The 21,632-nt window shown below is 41.5% G+C and overlaps 1 protein-coding gene across 1 annotated transcript in view; it reads left to right on the top strand.

Annotated features, from left to right (window-relative positions):
* The window catches only part of LAMA3 (laminin subunit alpha 3), a 146,154-nt gene that overhangs the window by 101,299 nt on the left and 23,223 nt on the right, over nt 1–21,632 (top strand). Inside the window, exons 45-62 of the mRNA XM_066623036.1 lie at nt 390–496; nt 2,136–2,186; nt 2,557–2,708; nt 3,881–3,991; nt 4,615–4,726; nt 6,163–6,330; nt 7,181–7,377; nt 9,531–9,647; nt 9,970–10,124; nt 11,349–11,490; nt 13,318–13,417; nt 14,406–14,522; nt 15,078–15,257; nt 16,881–17,023; nt 17,989–18,168; nt 18,897–19,048; nt 19,138–19,300; nt 20,330–20,463. Of these exons, the coding sequence (XP_066479133.1) occupies nt 390–496; nt 2,136–2,186; nt 2,557–2,708; nt 3,881–3,991; nt 4,615–4,726; nt 6,163–6,330; nt 7,181–7,377; nt 9,531–9,647; nt 9,970–10,124; nt 11,349–11,490; nt 13,318–13,417; nt 14,406–14,522; nt 15,078–15,257; nt 16,881–17,023; nt 17,989–18,168; nt 18,897–19,048; nt 19,138–19,300; nt 20,330–20,463 (2,481 nt within the window). The remainder of the gene's footprint in view (nt 1–389; nt 497–2,135; nt 2,187–2,556; nt 2,709–3,880; nt 3,992–4,614; nt 4,727–6,162; nt 6,331–7,180; nt 7,378–9,530; nt 9,648–9,969; nt 10,125–11,348; nt 11,491–13,317; nt 13,418–14,405; nt 14,523–15,077; nt 15,258–16,880; nt 17,024–17,988; nt 18,169–18,896; nt 19,049–19,137; nt 19,301–20,329; nt 20,464–21,632) is intronic.

Here is a 21,632-nt window from a genome sequence, read left to right as displayed (position 1 = left end):
CCCAGTTTTATATACCTGGGCAAAGAGGAACAACCAATTAGTTATTGCATAGTATGTAAAGTTCTGGCTTGAATAGCATTTCCTGTTACATAGGAGCTCTGAAAGAAACAGGATACAGTCCAGTTCTTTGAGGTTTCAGCTGATTAAAAGATGAGACTGGTTCCTTTTCCTCCTAATGCTCCATCATGTGGCTAGCCACATGTTAAATTTAGCAAAATAACAGATAGGATATGTTCTGAAACTAATTTTTAAATTTTCATCAGGGTAGATAATTGTAACTTAGATCTGATTACATAAACACATATTTATTGTTTGTTTTTCATGCAAAAGTCCAGCAGAAGCTCTTTTTAAAGTATTAAACATGCAATGTATTTATTAATGTTTTGTAGCTGTGCTCTTGGTTATTTTGGAAATCCTTTGAAATATGGAGGATCCTGTCGAAAATGTAATTGCCCTGATAATAGTCAGCTCACGAACTGTGATCGCCTGACTGGAGGTACGTAAAGACATATAGATGTTCCTTGATATAGGATACTTTATTTCACTGAACATTACAACTCCGTGGAGACAGTATGAAAAATATTCCAATTGAATGCAGTCTACTGAAAGTTTCCTATGCAAACACACTTGCCCATGATAAAATACTAAACCATTTCTTTTTTCATGCATATAGTATGATGCTTTCGTTGTCCCTGTTCCACCTTCAGGCATGACTTGTCAGATGGCAATTGACTGTGAGGGCTGTGGAGAGAATCTTCTGGCTGCATTCCAGCACAGAGGCTTCCTTTCACCATTCTGCCCGCCATCAAACCACTCACAATTTGCAGCACTGGCCTGACAGTGCATGAAGGCACGCTGTGCTGTGCAAAGCTTATGTTGTGTTGTGTTGTTGGAATGCTAGTTCCAGCAACACAGCCCAATCATAGGTTTGGGCTGTGATATGAGTTGACAGCGATACTTTTTCCAAAGGTTATAACATTCTTCTGTTTTTAATTATAATATTAGTGGACATGTTCTAAAAACTCTTTTAAAATTCTGCTCAGCTACTGAAACAAAAGATAGCCAGAACATGTTATATCTTGATTTCCAGTTTTGAGTTATTTCCAACCACCTACATCAGCAGTATGTAGTGTATTTTAGCAAGCTCTGACATCACTATGGTCTTGTGCTCAACTATGGAAACCTTTAATTTCTTCATCTTTAGCTGTTCTTTTTACTGCATGGGCTATAATAAAGTCCAATTTAATTGGCACTTTCCTTTAATGTATCTTGAAATATACCTAGGACAGTAGTCAGTGTATGAACAATGGTAAGTGATTTAATAATCTAGACTACATACCAAGTAATTTGCCAATGTTGGCTTCTACCTTCATATTTTCTTAGCTTGATAGTTGCTTTCAGTTCACTCAGCAGATGAACAATTGATCCCCTGCAAGGATGAAGTCAGCCTGCCGTGGTGCAGAAGCCATGAAAGTTTGGTGTAGTTTAGATTTGTTGCACTTTGAATATTTAAAGTATCCAGTGTACATCATAGTACATAGACTAAACCTTGATATTCCATTTGGAATATGTTCTAAGCCATGGAATGCAAGATTATACACCTGTTTTGATTTGATGTTAGTTTTAGCATCCTGTGAGCCATTGCAAAAATACTAGAAGTCTGAGATTACAGTACTTGGGACAAATCACCACCATAGCGCCTTCAAATTTTGTCACTCTTCATAGAAACTAGAGCAGTGCTGTTATTGGAGGGAGCCATGGCATGGACCCCTTCCAGTGTCCTCAGACTTCTGGCACTACCAATCAGTGTAGTAAAGAGCCACACTGCAGGGGTTATAACATTGCTATAGGGAGCATTGGAATAGGCCCATGATTATTCTGGGATAAGTCTTGAATTCACTTTCACTGTTTCTGATAATCTCTTGCAAGGTGTTGAGAACTGTTTTCATTTTTCAGTGTATATAGAAGATATCTGTTATTTTGCAAATGACAGTCTTCTGATTGCCATTTCAAAATCTGTTGTCTGTGTTGGAACTCACGTTACCAAACTCACGTCATGAACTGGGTGTTACCTGTGTTGTACTTCAAGCAATTCTCATGTTGGCTCTGCTTTTTTCTTTCTTTCTAATGTCCAGAATGCATAAGCCAAGAACCAAAAGATATAGATCCTCAGGAGGACTGTGATTGTAAGTAATAAAACTTGGCCAGACTGGATTTTTGCTTACAGGGGTTCATTAATGGGAACCAAAGAAGTCAACAATATTTGCTTTTAGGACAAGCCTATTCAAAAACTAATTAGTTGAGCACCTAAAGGGAAAAGGCTCTGTAAAAAGAAAAGTCAGTAGGAGACATACTGTAAATGGCCTCAGGATTTGGTTACTGCCTCCTGGGTTCTTAAGTTTCTGTCTTTGTTTGTATAGCATTTGTATAGCAAATGATGATAATTTGTTGAAGGAAGCTTGTTTGGTGGTACTTTACTGTGCTCAGTGGGTTGTTCTTTACGCATACTAAAAACTAACACTTTGCACTGTTTGATGTACGCTCTTTTCCATTCAGCTTGTGATAGCTGTGTAATTACTTTGCTGAACGATTTGAGTACAATGGGGGACGAACTCCATCTGATCAAGTCTCAGTTGCAAAGTGTCAGCACTGGTGCCAACACATTGAGACAGATGAAGCATCTGGAAGATCGTGCCAGACAGCTGAAGGTAACTCAAAACAACAACAACAATGGTTTCATGAGGGAAAAAAAGAGGCATAAAGAAATAGATATTAGGCCAACTGCACAATGAGGTGCCCTATAGCCACAGCCATGTGGCTGTTGCTTTTCTATAAAGGAGGCATTTTCAGCCACTCTGCTGTGGCACACTGGTGTGCCGCAAATGGTCTGCAGGTGTGCCGCGGGAGTTTGGGGGAAGGTTGTTTACTAGTAGGGCCATTGGGGGATGTGAGCCGCCCACCAACAGCATGGTGTACCTTGTCAATTGTCAAAAAACCGATGGTGTGCCTTGACAATTTTAGTACCTTGTTAGTGTGCCATGAGACAAAAAGGTTAAAAATCACTGCTATAAGGCGATACCATGCAACTTGATGGGGTCAATTGCATGTGCTTCTTTCTGTGGGAAAGACCCACATGATTTGCCTTGTCTATACAGATGTATCATTAAGAACCAGCCCCAGTTTTGTGGGATCACCTCAGAGGACAGCCGCGCTAGTACAACTGCAGCTATACCTAAGGGCATCTACTTAGTCTGTAATTCTTCACAGAATGAGTCACATTTGGGTCCACCGAAATTGATGTGTTTAAGTATCAGTGAAATCTCTATTGTGTGGAGATTTGTCAGTATTAGATCCTTAGCCCCAACCCTGCTGCTCTGAATTGCAAGCTCACCTGAGACTAGGAGCTTCCCCGTTTTTATCAATGATTGATAGTAGCAATTTTACTTGTAAACAACAGTGGGGAATTTTTTATTTTAGATGGTATAGAAATCCCCTAAATAAAGTAAAATACAATCACAATTTTTACTTCAGTGTAAGTTGTGTAACTTGTATCATCAGACAAGGTGAGGTTCTGCAAGCCTCCCATGCAGATGTACATTTTTTGCATGCCTTTCCCTACCTATTTTTAATTTTATCCCAGTTCTCATGTGAACTATACCAATTCTTTGGGTTATTTTTACAGTAGTAATAGTAAATCAGCCCTGATTGAATATTGGTGTGTGCCTTATAATTCATGGGGGTTGAATGCATCAAACATTTGACTCTACTGTGACTGGTATTATTAATGGATTTTGGTAAGGTATGTTTTTGTTGAAATTCACACTGAATCTAGGTTCAAGTTAGGGCTCATTCATCCTCTTCCATTTGCTTTTCTTTTCAGATTCTTTTGAACCGCTACCGTTCCATTATTACAACTCAGGGCCCAAAGGTGGATGAACTGGAAACAGACCTGATTGACCTTAATCAAAATGTGAATGCTCTAAAAGAAAAGGTGGGCTATTAAAATGTTATATTGTATATTATTGTATATCTTGATTGGGTTGGATCCTTCTGCATTGGGAAACTGTCTTCTGCTCACAGAAGGGCTGCTTTATACCTTGCAGCTGAGTGTTGCACAACAAAGTGAAATGAAATGCAAAGGTGCTCTTTCACCTGTACAAGAAGAAATCTTGAACTATATTAGTAGAATTATAGAATTTCTGTTGCAGCTTTTGTGCAACCTTTTATGCAAGCATTTGCAGAATAGTGCTATTTTATTTCTTCACATGCTTCTTTGGATCCAACCATATATGGGGTTGCAAGTAAGAACCACATATGATGAATGCTGACCACATATGATGAATGATTGATGAATGCTGATGTTTTCTGATACTTCTTGAGATTTTATGAAGGCCAGTGTCAGTAAATCTCAAAAACTGCTGAGTCTGCTCAAAATGTCCACATGCCACTCTCATTTCCATCCTACAAGAGTTTTACAATGCCATGGGTGTAAATGTTAAAATAGGCCTAATGACACAAACTACTAGCAAATGCTTTTTTGAAAACCATATATTGTTAAACCATTTCTCCCTCCCCTTAAAAAAAAAACCCTATCTCTTCTTCCTTCTTTTTTAGGCTGAAAGTAATTACAAGAAAGCAGAGACACTGTTCAATAATTTTAGTCAGACTAACCAAAGAGGAAAAGACTTAATTTCAAGGATACAAAGTAGTATCATCAATATTAATGGTAAGAATGTCTTCTGTTCCGCTACATCAGTGGTTCTCACACATTTAGCACTGGGACCCACTTTTTTGAAAGAGACTCTGTCAGGACCCACTGGAAGTGTTGTCATCAAGCAGGAAAATTTTTCACAATCCTAGGCTGCAATCCTACCCATACTTATCCAGGAGTAAGTTCAGTTTACTATCATTGTTAAAAGAATATACATAGTAGCTTGTTAAAAGTACAGGTCTGTAACATTTTCCCAAATGCAATCACATACCATGGTAGCATCAAATCTAATATATTAAAAATACAATATTGAAATGAATGGGGACCCACCTGAAACTGGCTCATGTCCCCCCTAGTGAGTAATGACCCACAGTTTGAGAAATACTACATCATTCTACTTGGTTCTGAATCCTGTTTTGTGGGAGTAATTTCAGTTTTTTTAATTCACAACTGAAATTTTACGTACCCTGTACTTCTCTGACAATGGACACATTTTGCCTCTTGTGAAAGATTAAGATTATGAGTGCAGTGGCCATAGATGTGATTATTTAGGAATTTCTTATCAGTGTCTTCTCTAACATTGACAAATGCTTGTACAGCTAGTGTATGTATTGTGCCACAGAATGCTTTCAGATGCAGGGATGTTAGTGTCTCCCTAGTGATTTTTTCCCCACTCCTCTAGTCTGTAACTTCGGAAATTCTTGCTATAAAGATTGCTTAACACTTTGAATAACCTTGTCCCACCAGCAGCTGTCCCCAGTGCAGAGTGATAGAACCGATTAGCAACATTGTGGAAATATGATATCAGATATCAGTTACAGACCTACCCCTTGCTGCTGCCAGGGCAAAGGTCCGCGATGCCGCCCCCCCCCCCCCGCAATGCTGCCCCCCATACCAACCCAGTGAAACTGAGCTTCACACAACTCCAGGACCAACTGGGGAAGCATTCTGAGGCTTCCCTGTTGTCTTAAACAGTACTTCTGGAAAACTGGAAGTACTGTTTCTAATAATGTCAGGAGCTGCAGAAAACTACCCACACGGTCCTGGAATCGTGCGAGGCATAGTACCCCGGGGCATTTGCCCCACCCCAGGTCTGCTGCTAAATGATACAATAAGAGATTTTAAGCATTAGAGCTTAAGGATGGAAAACATACTGTGTTCCATAAAGATGCTGTCAAGAACCCATCCACCTGACAAGCACATGTACCAATTCTAAGTTCTTAAGAAGTGGAATGCACTTTGTATCCTAGACATCAGGCCAACTCTATTAAATAGGAGGAAAGTAGAATAAATGCAAGAGTTGCAGCATTTTAGCTAAGACTGCATGATGAGATATTTGCACACTAATAAATATGTGTGGGACTTTTCAGTTTAGAAGAGGAGCATGCAACTCTAGGGCTATGTCCATGAAAGCGTTTTATTTGGATGTGATTTTTTTCCCCAATCCATAGTTCTGCAGGAACAGATAACTGGTATTTCAGCAGAAGGAGGTCCTTTGCCCTCGGGGAATGCTACCAAAGAGCTGGCTCGAGCTCAGCAAATGATAAGTGAGATGCGAAACCGCAATTTTGATCAACAGCTTACGGAAACAGAGAAGGAGAAAAGAGAAGCACAGCTTTGTAAGAGCTTAATTGATTGCACAAAGATCTTAAGGGCAGGGGAAGTGATTCCGCATGGATATGCTGAGGTGGGGCAAATGGGAAGTGTTTTGGCCTCATTTGAAGATGCCCAGTGCATTTTAGGGGCCATGGGGAACAGGAAGTAAAAATCATGGTTGTGGCTACATGTGGGGAGGAAGCAGTAGGCCTGAGAGCATACTATACATTCACTAGCAAGTGCAAGTGAGAGAATAGCAGGATATTGTGGTAGCCTTGAGAAACAGACATGCAAATGGTAAGGTAGAAAAAGCAGGCTGGTCCAAGCCATGAAGAAACCTATGAGGTTGATAAGGCCCGAGAAGTGCCTGATGTACAGGATGTGAGATCTTCATCCTGCAGCGCTCATTTCAACTGTACTGTATTTGCCTAGTGTTTTGGCTTTTGCATGCCAAGAAGTCAAGGTGGGACCATAAGAATCTTCTGAAAGGAGCTTGTAGTGAATTAGAATTTGTTTCCACTTTGCCTTGAAGTTGTGTGCATTTATCATTAACGGCTGATCAATTTTTGGTAAAGAAAGTCTGCAGAAGATGCAAAATACTTCACAGTGAATAAATTTTGAAAAGCAGTATGAAGTACTTTCTTAATGCACAACAGTAGAATGTTGTGGCAGTAGTATAGCCTTACCATAGTGTTTTTTCAATGAATTATTTAATTATTAGCATGTCAGTCAGTGTGAAATACCAGCAGCGTTAGAACTGTTTGCCAGAAAGGGCATGATCAGAATGGGAGCTCACTGTGTTCAAGGAAGGTCAGGTTTTTTCTTCTTCTTTTTTAATCTTAATGTTTTACTTTGTTCATTCTAAATCTGTAGTGCTGGAGCGTGTAAAAAATGAACTTCAAAAACACCAGGGGAAAAACCAGGCACTTGTTAAAATTGTCAGGGATTCATTAAATGAATACGAATCCAAACTGAATGACCTTCATGAATCTTTGAGAGAAGCAAAGGAACAGACCAAGTTGGCTGAAAGTCTAAATGGAGAAAATCAAGTTCTCTCAGAAAATCTTAAGGTAATATTCCTTAAAAAAATTTTCCCTTTGATTTTAGTACAAAAAAAAATAAGATCCCATTCACAGTCGTATCCTTTTCTTCGTCGTAGCATGCAGGTGCGCCAAAACAGGCTGCACTGCATGCTGTGCTAGAGAGGGAATTGGGGGGCTTGGGAAAGATAAGGGAAAATATTGTTATCCATCACCAATGGGTCTCCTTGGACCTGCACCAGCTCTATAATTGGCACAAATTTGAGAAGACAAAGGAGGCGTATCAGGATGCTCCAGAGAGGATAGCATCTTGGTGCAAGTTGCTTACGCCAGGATAAACCCCTCCCACCTCTGATACTTTGACACTTCCCGCCTCTGACACCCGACGCTGTCGCTCCCCCCATTCCAACCACTCTACCAATTTACCAATGTTGGCAGGGCCTCTCCTGGCCGCTACTATACATGGGCGCTCCTCGGTGACTACTGCAGTGGTTCAGAAGGGCACTGCTGCACATGCTCCAGTAATGGTTTTTGTGATAGTGTAAAGTTTGTTCTGCTGCTGAAACAGATTGGGTCGTAAGAGTCTTGTATACACAAATTAACAGAAGAAGAAAAATGAGCTAATGGAAGGGCACCCTTTGTGTTGTCTTATTTACTGTACTATACCTATTAAAAGGGTTCTGTAAAAAAAAAATCAAGTAGACATTGCTGGAATTTTTGTTGTTGTTGCTATTTTATATCTTAGAAACTAAACATGAGAGTTTTCTTTTTCTAGGAGAGCCTAATAAGCTTTAATTTGATCATCTAACCTGTCCAAACCTAGACTCCTTATCCTGAGAATACTATGTACTGAGTACCTGAGAGTCTTGAATGTGGACGTATAAAAAAATGTTCCACCCTGTTGTGTTTTACTTTTGTGTTGACTCTCTGTGCTGGAAACAATCAGTTGCTTCAACAATAACAGCAACAAAAATTCTTCAATGGCTCCAGGTTTAGATATTTTGAGTCCAGTGGATAACCTCGTTCCGATCTTTGTGACTTGTCTTTATACTTAACTTTATATTACAGGCAAGAAGCGATTTACATGGTTAATCTATATACAGGCATATCCTGGTATCTGCAGGGGTTCTGTTCCGGAATCCCCTGCAGTTAAGTGAAACTACAGATACCAAGGAATGCCCCCCTGGGCCAATTATAGAGCCAATTTATACAATTTATAGCTTGTGTAAATTATAGAACTGGTACAGGCCTGAGGAGACCCAATGAGAGCTTCCCTGGGCCTCCTAATGCCTTATAAGGCATTAAAAAGTCACTTCCGGTTTTACGAAATGCAGGAAGGTTTTTTTGTTGTTGTTGTTGTAAGACTTAGTCTGAGCCCAGCTGAGGCCACAGGCAGACATACATGGCCTCTGCCGGGCTCAGAAGATCCTCTGGGGAGAGGAGGGGAGTGTGCATGGAGGCATGCGGACCCGATCCACAGATAAGTGAAACCACAGCTACAGGAACTGTTTGATACGGGAGCCTCCCTGTATTTGTTAACAACGTTGTCAGCTGTAGCAGAGTGAGGGGCTTTTTCAGGTGTGGGAGTTGAGAAGAAGCTCCTCCCTTGTGGTGGTCTGAAGTAAGACCTTGTCTAAGCAGAGGTACTATCCCAGAACCAAGAAGTGTCCCACCTCGAAATAGCTGAGAATGGAAATGACACCTTTCCACTTGATCTACATTTTCACTTCCTGCAAGCATGGACGATTCAGAAACGGCCTGCCAGGTTAAATGCAACCCTATAAGCCAGTAGTTCCTGAACGTATCTGGGTCACGACACCCTCACAGCCTCTTCCCAGCTCAGCTGGGCACTGCCATCTTTCATCTCATGAGGTCCAAGGTGGCAGCACCCAAACCTCATGAGATTTTGCAAGATCCAAGATGGTGGCACCTGGGGGAACAGGTAGGAGGGCCCACTAGGGTCATCCTATGGTGCTCCTGTGAGTGTGCTGTGACTCCCCAAGGTAATGCAATTCACACTTTGGAACTCTTGCTTAATCAAACATGTTGGACCTTCTTCCCAAAGAGAATCTATTTTCTGGGATTGGACCCTTTGCAGAAATAACATTAATTAAAGTTCTGCCAGCTTGAGAGCTCTGTTTTGCGCTATTAAAAAGTCAATATGCCCTTTACTTCTTTATCAGAAACGGATTGAAGAGATGACTAAGCAACATAATAATATCGAGGATCATCTGCGTTCTGCGGAAGCATCGTTGGTTCAAGCAAACACTGTATTTGGATTGCTGCAGAGGAGTAGAGAGGTACTGAAGTAATGCTTTAATTCAGCAAAGAGACAAAAATTGACTCTGCCATTGTAATGGAAATAAAAATAGGCTCCAGTAATTGAGTTGGTTTTATAGGTAGTAGTTGCTGCCCATAAAATTTGAACTACATGAAAAGAATATTTTTCTCCTGCTGTGTCTCATCTTCTATGCTTAATCTTCTGTGCTATGCTCAAAAGCACACCTGGCATCAGGTTTTGCATGAAAAGCTAAGGCACACAGAAGGCAGCGTACCATTTATTTCTTGTTTCCTAATTTGTGCATGCCTCAGCAAAAACAGCATCTGCCTCTCAAACTCTAGGAATATGAAGGCATAGCTGCCCAACTGGATGGAGCAAGGAAAGATCTAAGTGAAAAACTGAAGAGCCAGTCTTTGTCAGCCAGCAAGGAGCCTCTTGTAGTGAGAGCAGAACAGCATGCCAGTTTTTTGCAAGACCTAGCAAGACAGCTGGATGAGTAAGTGTTGACAACTGCAGATGAATAACTTAAGTGTACTCTGTACCTTGCTAAAGTGTGTTGTTTATTGCATGTGAGCATGGATTTAAAGATTGTGTAAGTGAAGGATCCTATACTGAATCATGCACTGAAGTCTGGCACCTGTCCTGCAAGTCCACATCCATGCAAAAGGCGCAAGCTCCTTTCAGTTCGCACTTGAAGTGTGCCCCAGTCAGTGCCAAGAACATGACCATCCTCCACCACACACATTTTACATCCCCTTGTCCTTGCCTTCAAGTAAGGCTCCCAGTCTCCCTGTCACTTGGCAGTGTTTGAAGACCCAGTCATTTCAGAAGCCTTCACAAACAGCCCAATCCTACCAAGGCCTGCTCTGGTGGAATGTGTGTTTGCTGCTGCGCACTACCACAAAAGCATCATAAATTGCTTTGTGGCAGTCCAAGGCCTAGGCATGCTGGCAGGGATGCCAGAGCCTTTCCGCTGGCGCAGTTGGAGAGGCCCACCAGAATAGGCACGTCCAGTGCAAGGGCAGGGGAGGAGGCTGAATGGGATGGGGTAGGAAGAACAGGGAGGATATAGGGGTGGGACATGGATAGATCAGGCCTGGGAAGAGGCAGGACCAGTGGCCCCAGCATGTGCAAATTCCCAAGGCCGTTCTCGGACCTGATCCACCTGCGCAGATCAGTGTAGACTTGTGCCCGCGATATTGCTGGCAAAGGTCTGAGTCAACCCATTTTGGCTGCTGTGGCTTACCAAGGAGGCTTCTAGCAGCCAAAGATCCCCCACATGATGCAGCATAGCCCAAGTTGGTGCAACTGCATCACCCTATGGGGATTTAGGTTGGATTGGACTGTTAGTGGCTTTGGGGTTTTGCCAGCTCTGCATTTTTGGTTTCTTTTCTGGTTTTTTTCTGATATTAGAATTGTTGTATTTGGTTGTAGTTTGTTCTTTATATTTTCATGTAGGCCCCCTGAGTTCTCTTTTGAATAAAAGGGCAGAACAAAATAAACATAGATTCTCAATGTAAAATGGGGTGTGCAGTGATAGCTTTCCATGCCAACAAATGTCCTAGTACTGAGTACCATTTGTTTGACTTTTTCACATATTATGCTGTGTGTGGGTGTGTTTTGTTTGAATGGGCATTCAAGTAAAAAGCGTATTTCAAACATTGTGTTTTAAGCTTATGCTCTCTATATTACTGTATTTTCTACCGTATTTTTTTCGTAGGATCAAGAAAAATGCTAGTAATGATGAGCTGGTGGCACGTGCCGTGGAAGCAGCTACTGCCTATGAGAACATTATTAATGCCATCAAAGCAGCAGAGGCCGCTGCCAACAAAGCAACAAATGCTGCAGATTCAGCATTATCGGTAAGTGTTCTAAGGTCACATGACAACGATCACTTTGTGGGTTCTGGCCATTGAATCTGTTGGTGCTAAAACTGCTTTTGTGCATGGGCCTCCTTTAGAAATAAGCTTACAAGGGCCCACCAGAGAATCCGGTCAGTTTAAAAAGTGATAGTATAGGCAGTAAGACACCTTCCACTCACTGTCCCAACAGTCCCTTGGCCCATTGCTCTTTCCTGACAAATGCAGCCAGCAAAACCGGCCTCATAGAAAATGGAAGGAAATGGTGCATAGTGAGCATATTGAAGCAACACAGTGCTTACTGCTGCTATGTTCCCCTTTTCTGCCTTTGAGATGTTAAAGCAATGTTCACCAGTACTTGGAAATGATAATTAGGCATACAGAGAGCTCATATTGTAATTCAGAACGGATTATTTTGCATTTGGGATGTTGTGTGTGTGTGAAATGGGGTGTGTGTGTGTGTGTGTGTGAGAGAGAGAGAGAGAGAGAGAGAGAGACAAATGCATAATTTTTCTGGTAGTGAAAAGCAGTGATTGACTTCTGAAAGCAAGATGACTGCATTCAAAATTAGCAGGGATATAAGGTCCTTTTTATGTAGCCTTAATACCTAGCATGTATGCACTGCTGAAACAGACGCCTGCGTTGGCTCGGCCATGTCATGAGAATGGATGATGGCCGGATCCCAAAGGATCTCCTCTATGGAGAACTTGTGCAAGGAAAGCACCCTACAGGTAGACCACAGCTGCGATACAAGGACATCTGCAAGAGGGATCTGAAGGCCTTAGGAGTGGACCTCAACAAGTGGGAAACCCTGGCCTCTGAGCGGCCCGCTTGGAGGCAGGCTGTGCAGCATGGCCTTTCCCAGTTTGAAGAGACACTTGGCCAACAGTCTGAGGCTAAGAGGCAAAGAAGGAAGGCCCATAGCCGGGGAGACAGACCAGGGACAGACTGCACTTGCTCCCGGTGTGGAAGGGATTGTCACTCCCGAATTGGCCTTTTCAGCCACACTAGACGCTGTTCCAGAACCACCTTTCAGAGTGCAATACCATAGTCTTTCGAGACTGAAGGTTGCCAACACTCTTCTCAACTATACCTGAGAATTACCTGCATTAATTCAGCTTCTACAGAAAGCTCCTTGTTTAGTTATTGCTTCAGGTATCATAGAACCAAGTTCCAGGATTCAGAACAGATTCCAGGGCTGAGGAAGATGCTCAGTGGCATCACTCGGGGGCGGGCTGCACCGAGTGACAGGGGTGACACTACTCCTGTCCAAAAATCTTAAAACTGTGTTTTTGGGGATAATACCATCAGGTTTTATGTGTAATTTCATACAGAATGCAGTGAAACAAACCGTGTTTGAATATCTCCATCCTATCAAAAGTTATAACAAAAAACCCAGCAGGGTTGGGGTGATGATATGTTGCCACACCCCCTTCCTGGGGTGTTGCCGCACCCGCCACCCAGGGTTTTGCCATGCCCACTGCATGGGAGAAGGCCCATCATGGGGGTGACATGCTCGCTTCCTGCACTGTTTGATGCAAACCCTAGTGATGCCACTGGCTTGCATAGAAATGGCTCTGAAATAAACAGAGGGTGTCGAGGAGCAGATTTTTGTGAAACACACTCAGTGAAAATAGAAAAACAAATAATGAAGATGAAATCTCCCTGATGGCAAGAGAAAGCAGTATTTCCACAGCATGATTGGGTGGACTGACTTCTTATATAATAAACTCCTTCCTATTTCTCTTGTTTCTGATAGCTTGGTTAATGAATTTAGAATCTTTTTGGTGTATTCTTCCTAACATTTACATGAAACTGCTTCACTTTCAGACAATGGAGAGAAAAGACCTTGCAGGAAGGGCCAAGAAACTGAAGGTCAGCAGCGGTGATCTGCTGAGTCAGGCACAGACAGCGCAGAACTCATTACAGAGTATGTAAACACATAATGCCAGGTTGATAAAATTTGCAGGGTTCCAGTATGGCTGCTCCAGGTTTAACCTTCTTAAGAGCTCATTCCCACAGTCTTTACTGAGGGGATGAAGTCTTCGTGTGATGCCTTACCAATGCCAATCTCATTCAGAAAACAATGAGTCTGGTTGCTTCATATGAGAACTGGTGCAATCACTGCATCAGACAAAAATCAGCTTTAAATGATTTTCTTTTTTAAATGGTTTTCTCTGATTTAGGATATGTAGTGACTTTCATATAGGAGTGGTTTCAGAGAAACAGATGTCCCTACTTGAAATTGGTAAAGTTGCTGGCTCAGAGTTTACTACTTAAGAAATAATTCAAAGGATACAAAATCTTGATTTCACTCCAATTAAACAGGTTCCTAAAGGGACGAAAGGTTTAGCAGGATGTGGGCTGCACCCACACATTTAGGTGGTTGATGGGAAAGGCTTTCTGGAGAAGGATTTTGAAAAGACTGTCTGGATGGTCTAGCCCCTGGGCAGTTAGGCTTCATATATTATGCAAGAAGTCTTGTTGGCAAGTAAGACTATGCCAAAGTTAACAGCCCAAATTTGCAAGGCCTTGAAGGTGACCCACAGATGCCCCACAGTGCTACAGCTTTCTGTTCCATCAGTGGCCTTTTGTTAGTATGCCCTTGATTAGAGGGAACCTTGTCTCACCTCCTCCAGTGCAAAGTCCTAGCTGATTCTCAGAAATGTCAGCTAAGGAACCAAGACAGAGTTAGAAGAGGCTGAGCATGTTTTGGAATGTTAAGTCATTGGCAATAATCCAGAAGCTCTTCCAAATGCAAATTCAGTTAATTCAGCATGGCTGAGTCCGGCTGTGGTGGAGCCACCTCTCCTCTCCCTAGCAAAAGAGAGAATAGAAAGTGAAATGGTGAAGGGTCACCCGAATGTGAGAGCTGAGCATAATTACCAGGTGGATTCACATCAAATTTTGTTTTACAGAAATCAGTCCAGCACTTAAAGATGTAAATAGCAAACTTGAGGATGCTAAACGCAAGAAAAATGAGATAGAGATAAATCTCACAACCTTCCAAAATGACCTTCGTGGCATAAACAGAGGTAAGTTTCCATATGTGAACTTCTCTTACAGCAAGTTTCTGAGTTTGTCTAAAAATTATGTACTGAGCTTCTACAGGAGGGCCCCTGTATCCGCAGACTCACTTATCTGCAGATTAGGTCCACGGTGCCTCTTAATGTCTTATAAGGCATTAAAAATGTCACTTCCGGATTCACGGAGAAAGCAGAAGTTGCATTTTTAAAAACTGTTGGGCTCAGAGAACCCTCTGGAGGCAAAGGAAGCAGAGCAATCCTCAGCTCTGGAGACTGGTGGGGAGGCATTTGCCCATATCCGTGGTTTCACAGAATGGGACCCCCATGAATTCGGGGGCATGCCTGTAAACTGAGTAACCCAAAAATATCCCTACTCAGGTGGGAAGGAGAAGAGGAAGAAAATACTGAATCAGAATACTTGACATGTTGTTCACTTGCTTAGCACGTTGTGAACTGTGAGCCACCCAGTACAGAGGACAGATGGTTTTCTTTCAGTATTACGTTTTCAAATAAGAGGGGGAAAATGTTAACATGAATCTTTGTGGCTCTTTGTCTTCCTGCTAGATGAAACTGAGAGCATGATCACCAGTGCAAAAAACATGGCAAAAAATGCCAATGACATTACCGATAATGTGTTAACGGAACTGAACCCAATTAAGGAAGATGTTGATAAGATAAAACTTTCTTATGAAAGCACACGTAGTGAAGACTTCAACAAGGCTTTGACAGATGTAAGCAATACAGGTACGGATGTGTTTGTTCTCTGGATCCCCTCCACCGTTTTGAAGTTGATATTAGCATTTGTTTGAGTGGAGCCTTTTTAATATATATACAGTAAAAGAGAAATGAGGCAGTGTTGAAAGTTCATGATGTGTCCCGTCATCAGTTAGTAAACACACCTGTTATGGAACTGAGTGTTGCCAGGAATTCCCAGGAAAGGCCGCCATCCCTGGTCGGTCTTTAAGTCCTGGATGTAAAATATTTGAATGTAGGTCATGTCCGAGATTATGACAAGAGTTGGGGCAGTTTACAAGTAATATTTTTCAGTAGTAGCCACATCCAAGTTCCCTTTCCTCCTCATAAAGTCAAGTTCATTATGATGCTTGTTTCCCCACCCTTTTGTGCAGCAGCCAATGGTGTGGTGATAAGGAAACACAAATTGTAAGGATGGCAGGACCTGTGGGAAGTATGCATTGACTTTATGGAGCAGGAACTTTACAGAGGGTTTCAGGGCTGGCCTTCGTGCAACCACTGCAAGGGAGTCAGTTCTCAGAAGTCAGGACTAAGAGCAGATTCAATACTGAAGCAAGGATTCACCCTTGAAGTCTCATCCTAGAAGGCATGCACACAGCCAAGGAGGCTTTGTTATTCCGACAAAGTTCAGGCCCGAATAGGAAACTTTTTATAGTCATTCCTGCTCAGAGATGTCCATTTGCTAGCCTAGGTGGGCAGAACTAGTCCAGAGCTTGAAAGCATTTTCCTCTTGCAGTTGTCCCAGGCTGTAGTTCCAGCAGCTTGCCACCAGGGCAGCTGCTCACAAAACCTATAAGAGGCTATTTCATATGGTGGCCGAATAGCATTTATGGTACCTGCTGAGAGTCAGCTGTGACATCATTAAGCAGGAAGACATCATTAAGCAGATGATGGCCAGAAATAAGCACTTTTGTTCTCATATAGAAACTCATTAGCTACAAATGACAGAAGAGAAAATGTGCGGATCTCGTTCATAATTTCAAGATATGAGAGAGTCCAGTTATCATGCTGGGAGAGTCCAATTACGGGGGCTGGAGAAATTGCTTCCAGGGGGGTGCATCCGGCACATGGGCCTTAACTTTTGACTCCCCTGGGCTATGGTTCTTGGCTACAACCTAGGCAGTTCCTTCTTGCGTCAGCCCCACACTCTTTGTAGTTCTGCCATAACAGCTACCATGAAAGAGCAGTCATTGTAATTAGGCTTGGCTGTATCCTATCTTGCTTGGTCCTAGCACATACAGTAAAAAGAAGCTAGTTAACCATTTCATCTGCTCTGTATTCTTTATTTCCATGCTCTGTCTCTTATGAACTAATCATTAATAAGTAGCCATAGCAAAATTATTAGCAATGCCTAAAAATTAAGCACTAAATTACCTTATTATAATTTTAGAGAGGTTGAATAAGAAATAAAGAATCCAATGCTCTGTCTATTCATGTGCCATTGTAAAACTGTTTATTTCAGGGAAAAGCTATTGGTTTAAACCAGGGCAAGTAAGAATGGAATATTTCCCATGGTATTTCTGCAATTAAATGTGCACATTATGTGACTCATATTTGATGTTTTAGTGCTTAATATTTCTCCCCCCCCCACCCCCATTAAAATATTACCTACAGTAAATAACTTGACAAACATCCTCCCGGGCCTGTTTAACAAGATTACAAGCATCAACCAACAGCTGATTCCGATTGGCAATGTATCTGAGAATCTAAACCGCATCCGAGAGCTCATTCAACATGCCAGAGATGCTGCAAACAAGGTACGTGGCAGGATTTTTTTCATGGCTGCTGCTGCTTTTGTCATCTGTTGTTGCATGTTTACCCAAGAAGAACACTGCTCTGTCATTATTTATGCCCAGGTATATTTTATGTTTGGTGAAAGCTTTAAAAAAAAGCATACTAAGTCGTATCCAGGGCTTGTCTGAATGGCAGCTTCCCCCCGGGTTAGTGCTGTAAAGCTAAGCTTGCCTTGTGGAGCATGACTAGATTCATTTCAAATTGTACAACCTGAAGGTATGAACTTTGGAGTGTGAGGCCATCTGCCTGCCTACTTGATATTTGCCCAGCTTGGCTTATAAGATCTACCCAGGGAGACATGGCTGAATGGATAGGGAGAGTAGTCAACTCATTTCTTACAAAGGGGATTCTGTTGTTGATGATGAAAACGGCAGTGGGGCACCCCCTCCTGAAGAAGCTCTCCTTAGATCTCTCTGAACCAGAGGTTGAATTTCTGGCCAGGTTTTTTTTCTTTTCTTTCTTTTTTTTGCACAAAGTGACCAAGCAGATAATGTCTCAGCACCTGGAGGATGTCTCAGCACCTGGAGGAAATTGATTGTCTTGATCCCTTTCATTCTGGTTTCAAGACTGGCTTCAGAGCAGAGATGGCCTTGGTTACCCATTTGGGTGACCTGCATTGGAGACTGGACAGAGGGAGTACATCTTTGGTGGTCCTGTTGGACCTCTCAGAAGGTTTTTGACATTATTGACCATAATGTCAATTATGGGTTGGTTGGCCAGGTTGGAACTTGGAGGCATTGTTTTGCAGTGGCTCTCGTCCTTAGCTGACGAATCTCAGACACTCAAAGTTGATTATTTCATGTACGTGTAAGTTCATTATTTTATGACTCCTACGAATTGCTATAAACTAGAATTATAACGGTGTTGCCTTTTTGTTTGGATCCCCATGTAATACATTATTGATTATATTCCTTTTAATTTTTAATAGGTTGCTATTCCCATGAGGTTCAATGGCAGTTCTGGGGTTGAGGTTCGACCTCCAAGTGACCTTGATGATCTAAAGGGCTATACTTCCCTTTTTTTATTTCTTCAAAGACCTCTCTCAAGGTTGGATAGCCCACGGAGGCAGACTTCCAACATGTTTGTCATGTATCTGGGCAACAAAGATGTAGGTATTCTTTTTGTGGGTTCCTGTTATCTGCATTATTTTTTTCCTTATGTGATTTGTTAATTATTATGGAAAACTGGTTGTAAAAGTGTGAACAGTGTCTGCTGAAAATTTAAAAACTAGAGTGCGTGTGTGTGATGTATGCATGGCAGAGTGTCTAATAGTTAATTGAACTTTAGTATAGCCCCCGTCTTCCTTGCAGTGGCTAGTAGTCACTTTTCTTGTACTCCCTACTGCCCAGTCTGTACAAATCCTCCTTATTTCTCCATTTTACCACATTCAATTGTTGTCCAAATGAATTATTTTACTAATGTGATTATATAAGATGGGGGAAAAACATTTTGCATAAAAAATCAAGCCAATTTCCACCAGAACTTGAAAAGCAGGTTGCCAGATAAAAAGTTTTCCTACAAATCACTGAAACCACCCTGAAATAATTACATGGTTTATTTCTGGTTTTGGAATTAACCAGTAAGTGAGGTCTGCTTCATACATGGCAATTTTCCTGCACAGAGATTATCAAGTTGCACTGTACACATAATGGTAAACAACATTTTTCTGTGTGAGAAAATGTTGTTTACCATTATGTGTACAGTGCAACATGAGTACTTTTTGTTCCTCACTGATACAGATGAGCAGTTGACCCCACAGAGATGATGTTTGCAAGGAAGATGATAATTTGAGAAGCAGCTCCCTTAATTATTCCTTTAAACCCTTTCTGTTTCTAGAGTTCCAAAGACTATATAGGTATGGCCATTCGGCGCGGTCGTCTTATTTGTGCCTATAGCTTAGGAGGCAATGAAGCGGAAATTGAAGTGTCAGAGTCAGTGAATGAGAGTGAGACCACTGAAGCCACTCTGGATCTTGTGAACTTTGAGAGGTATGGGAATGAAAGATAAAAGTCCTTCCTGTTGAGCTTTCATTCAGAGATCTCAAACCTTTTGTGCCGTCTTTTTTTTTTCTTTTTAGGATTTACCAATATGCAAAGCTGAATTACGTTAAAAGTGCAACCTCCACTTCTCCACTGAGCCTCGATCCTTTTGAATTTAGTGCTGGGGATAGTAACACTCTCTTCAACCTGGATCCTGACAGTGTGGTTTTCTATGTTGGAGGATACCCACCAGATTTTACAGTAATCTGTTGCTGATTTATGGCAACTTTATTTATTTTAAAATGTTTATATTCCACCCTTCCCCTCCAAATCAGGAGACACCCTGGGTGATTCACCACAAAGCTAAAAGCAGTAACAGCCATAATGGAGAAAAAAACCCACTAATGATTAAAAAACAAAGATTTTATAACTATAGCAGCATAACATGAAATTATCAGGACATTCAGTTAGTAGGCAGCCCAGAACAAACTCTGTCTATTTGTAAATAGCCATATATATGTTTAAAAACCAATGGGCAGTACTCCTGATAATTCTGACATTTTATAGTTGACATCAAATAACTTGGCAGTAATATTCTGTAGTAGCAGCAAGGAAAGGCTATATTTTGTGCTTTTAAGGGCACAGTCCTAACCCCTTATGTCAGTGCTTTCCAGCACTGACATAAGGGCAATGCAGCTCTGAGGTAAGGGAACAAACATTCCCTTACTTTGAGGAGGCCTCCATGAGTGACACCCAATTGCAGAATGCAGCACATGTCCCATTGGCACTGCTATGCCAGTGCTGGAAAGCACTGACATAAGGGGTTAGGATTGGTCCCTAAATTTATACCCTTTGAATTCTGCACAATCTGAATAGATTACAGATGTTATTTATTTAGCATGATTTGCTTTATTTCAGTGAGCCATGCAGAGGTTTTGCAGAATTTTTAGATCTCCTTAGCCATCTCCTCTAATACCCGGAATCCTGCCTGAGTGACTCTCAGATATCTGAAATTTAACAAGTCAAGGCCCCTAAATTTTTAAGTTTTTTAAGTTTTCAGTCATAAGGACTAGAATCTTGCTTTTTCTTTTAAATAAAGGCCAAAATTATTAAAATGTTTCTGAAAGTGGAAGCAACTTCTATGCCTGTGTAATGGGCACAGTGGAAGTATGAAATGCATTCACCTCTGGTGTCAGGGTATCATAGCAGCTTCATAGTTTTCATGTATATGTTAAGCACTCTTAAACCAATGCTGCTGTCTTTAACTGAAAACTGTTTTTATTTTTATAGCCGCCAGATACAATCAACTACCCTCGTTATGAAGGCTGCATTGAATTAGATAGCTTAAATGAGAGAGTTATTAGCTTGTACAATTTCAAGAGGACTTTTAATCTCAATACAACGGAAGTGCAGCCATGCAGGAGGTAAAATAAAACGTTCCTTTCAGATGGCATATACATTGTTAAACACACATTTGAAATTTTACAACACTTGCTATATCATGTTGAATTTATTCCAGTCAAGGTTGGGTTGATATAGCCAACTTTCAAAAACATCTGAGTCCTCTTTTTAATCATATTGTTGTGATATCCCTGTCGATAGTCCCATAGATGTTTGAAATCCCATAGTATCACAACCCAACATGAGTTCAGCAAACATTAAACATTAGACTTTTATATCCTTGTTCCAAGCAACTATTCCATGCAGATTTTAAGTCCATATGGACAACCACTTTGCCATATGTTCTCCTATATATCTTCATCTGATATGTAGTAAAATCCTCCTTACCACTTGACAGGATGATATGGACAATCAAGTTACCACAAGATGGGAGAGTTCACTTGAGGCTGTTGGGTGATTTGTACGAGTGCTCTGTAAGGAGATGGAAGTGAGAAGCAGATAAGATAGATGCTGAGTGGTTATATGCCTGAGGGCCCAAGATACAACCATTGTCCCTGAAGCTAATCAGTTCTAGATCTAGTTAGTAGCTGAATGGATTGCAATTGCTCCATCACATACTAACAGCCTGATTTTCAAAGCGCTATGAGGCCTGGTCACTGGTGGTTGAAAAAATTAGGGCTGTCCGTATAGGGAGAAAAGAATACAGCTTCTTTGCTGCATACCAAAATCAGTCTCTTGATTCATGTATCCTCTATATCAGTCCACCCTGAGGCTCAAATCACATAAGGTGGAATTCTGTCATTCTTTCCAGTGTGTATGTGTACAGATCTAAAGCCATCTGGGAACAGGGACTGAGCATGTGGAGGAAGGCTGCTTAACCTTTTTCTCTCTCATTGCTTTTCAGTTCAAAAGCACATGCACACACAAGTTGCTTTTTCACCCACGGGGAGGAAAATATAGAAATTACCGGGGATGGGCTGGAGTCTCAGCACCAATTGTCAAGTCAAGCCCCGAGTTTCTATCCTCCTTGACAGTTGCAAATGAGTCATAATGGAAGGCAGTCATGACTTGTCCAAAGCTGTTTTCGAGTCATTTTGACTCAAGTCCAAATCTTTTTGAGAAACGAGTCAAGTCATGGAAACGGTGAATAAAAAGCAAGTGCGCACACACGCAAAACAGTGACAAGCACACA

This window comes from Tiliqua scincoides, chromosome 4, assembly GCF_035046505.1.
Source record: "Tiliqua scincoides isolate rTilSci1 chromosome 4, rTilSci1.hap2, whole genome shotgun sequence".
In the NCBI taxonomy this organism is placed as follows: domain Eukaryota; kingdom Metazoa; phylum Chordata; class Lepidosauria; order Squamata; family Scincidae; genus Tiliqua; species Tiliqua scincoides.
This window is presented reverse-complemented; position numbering and strand designations above follow the sequence as displayed.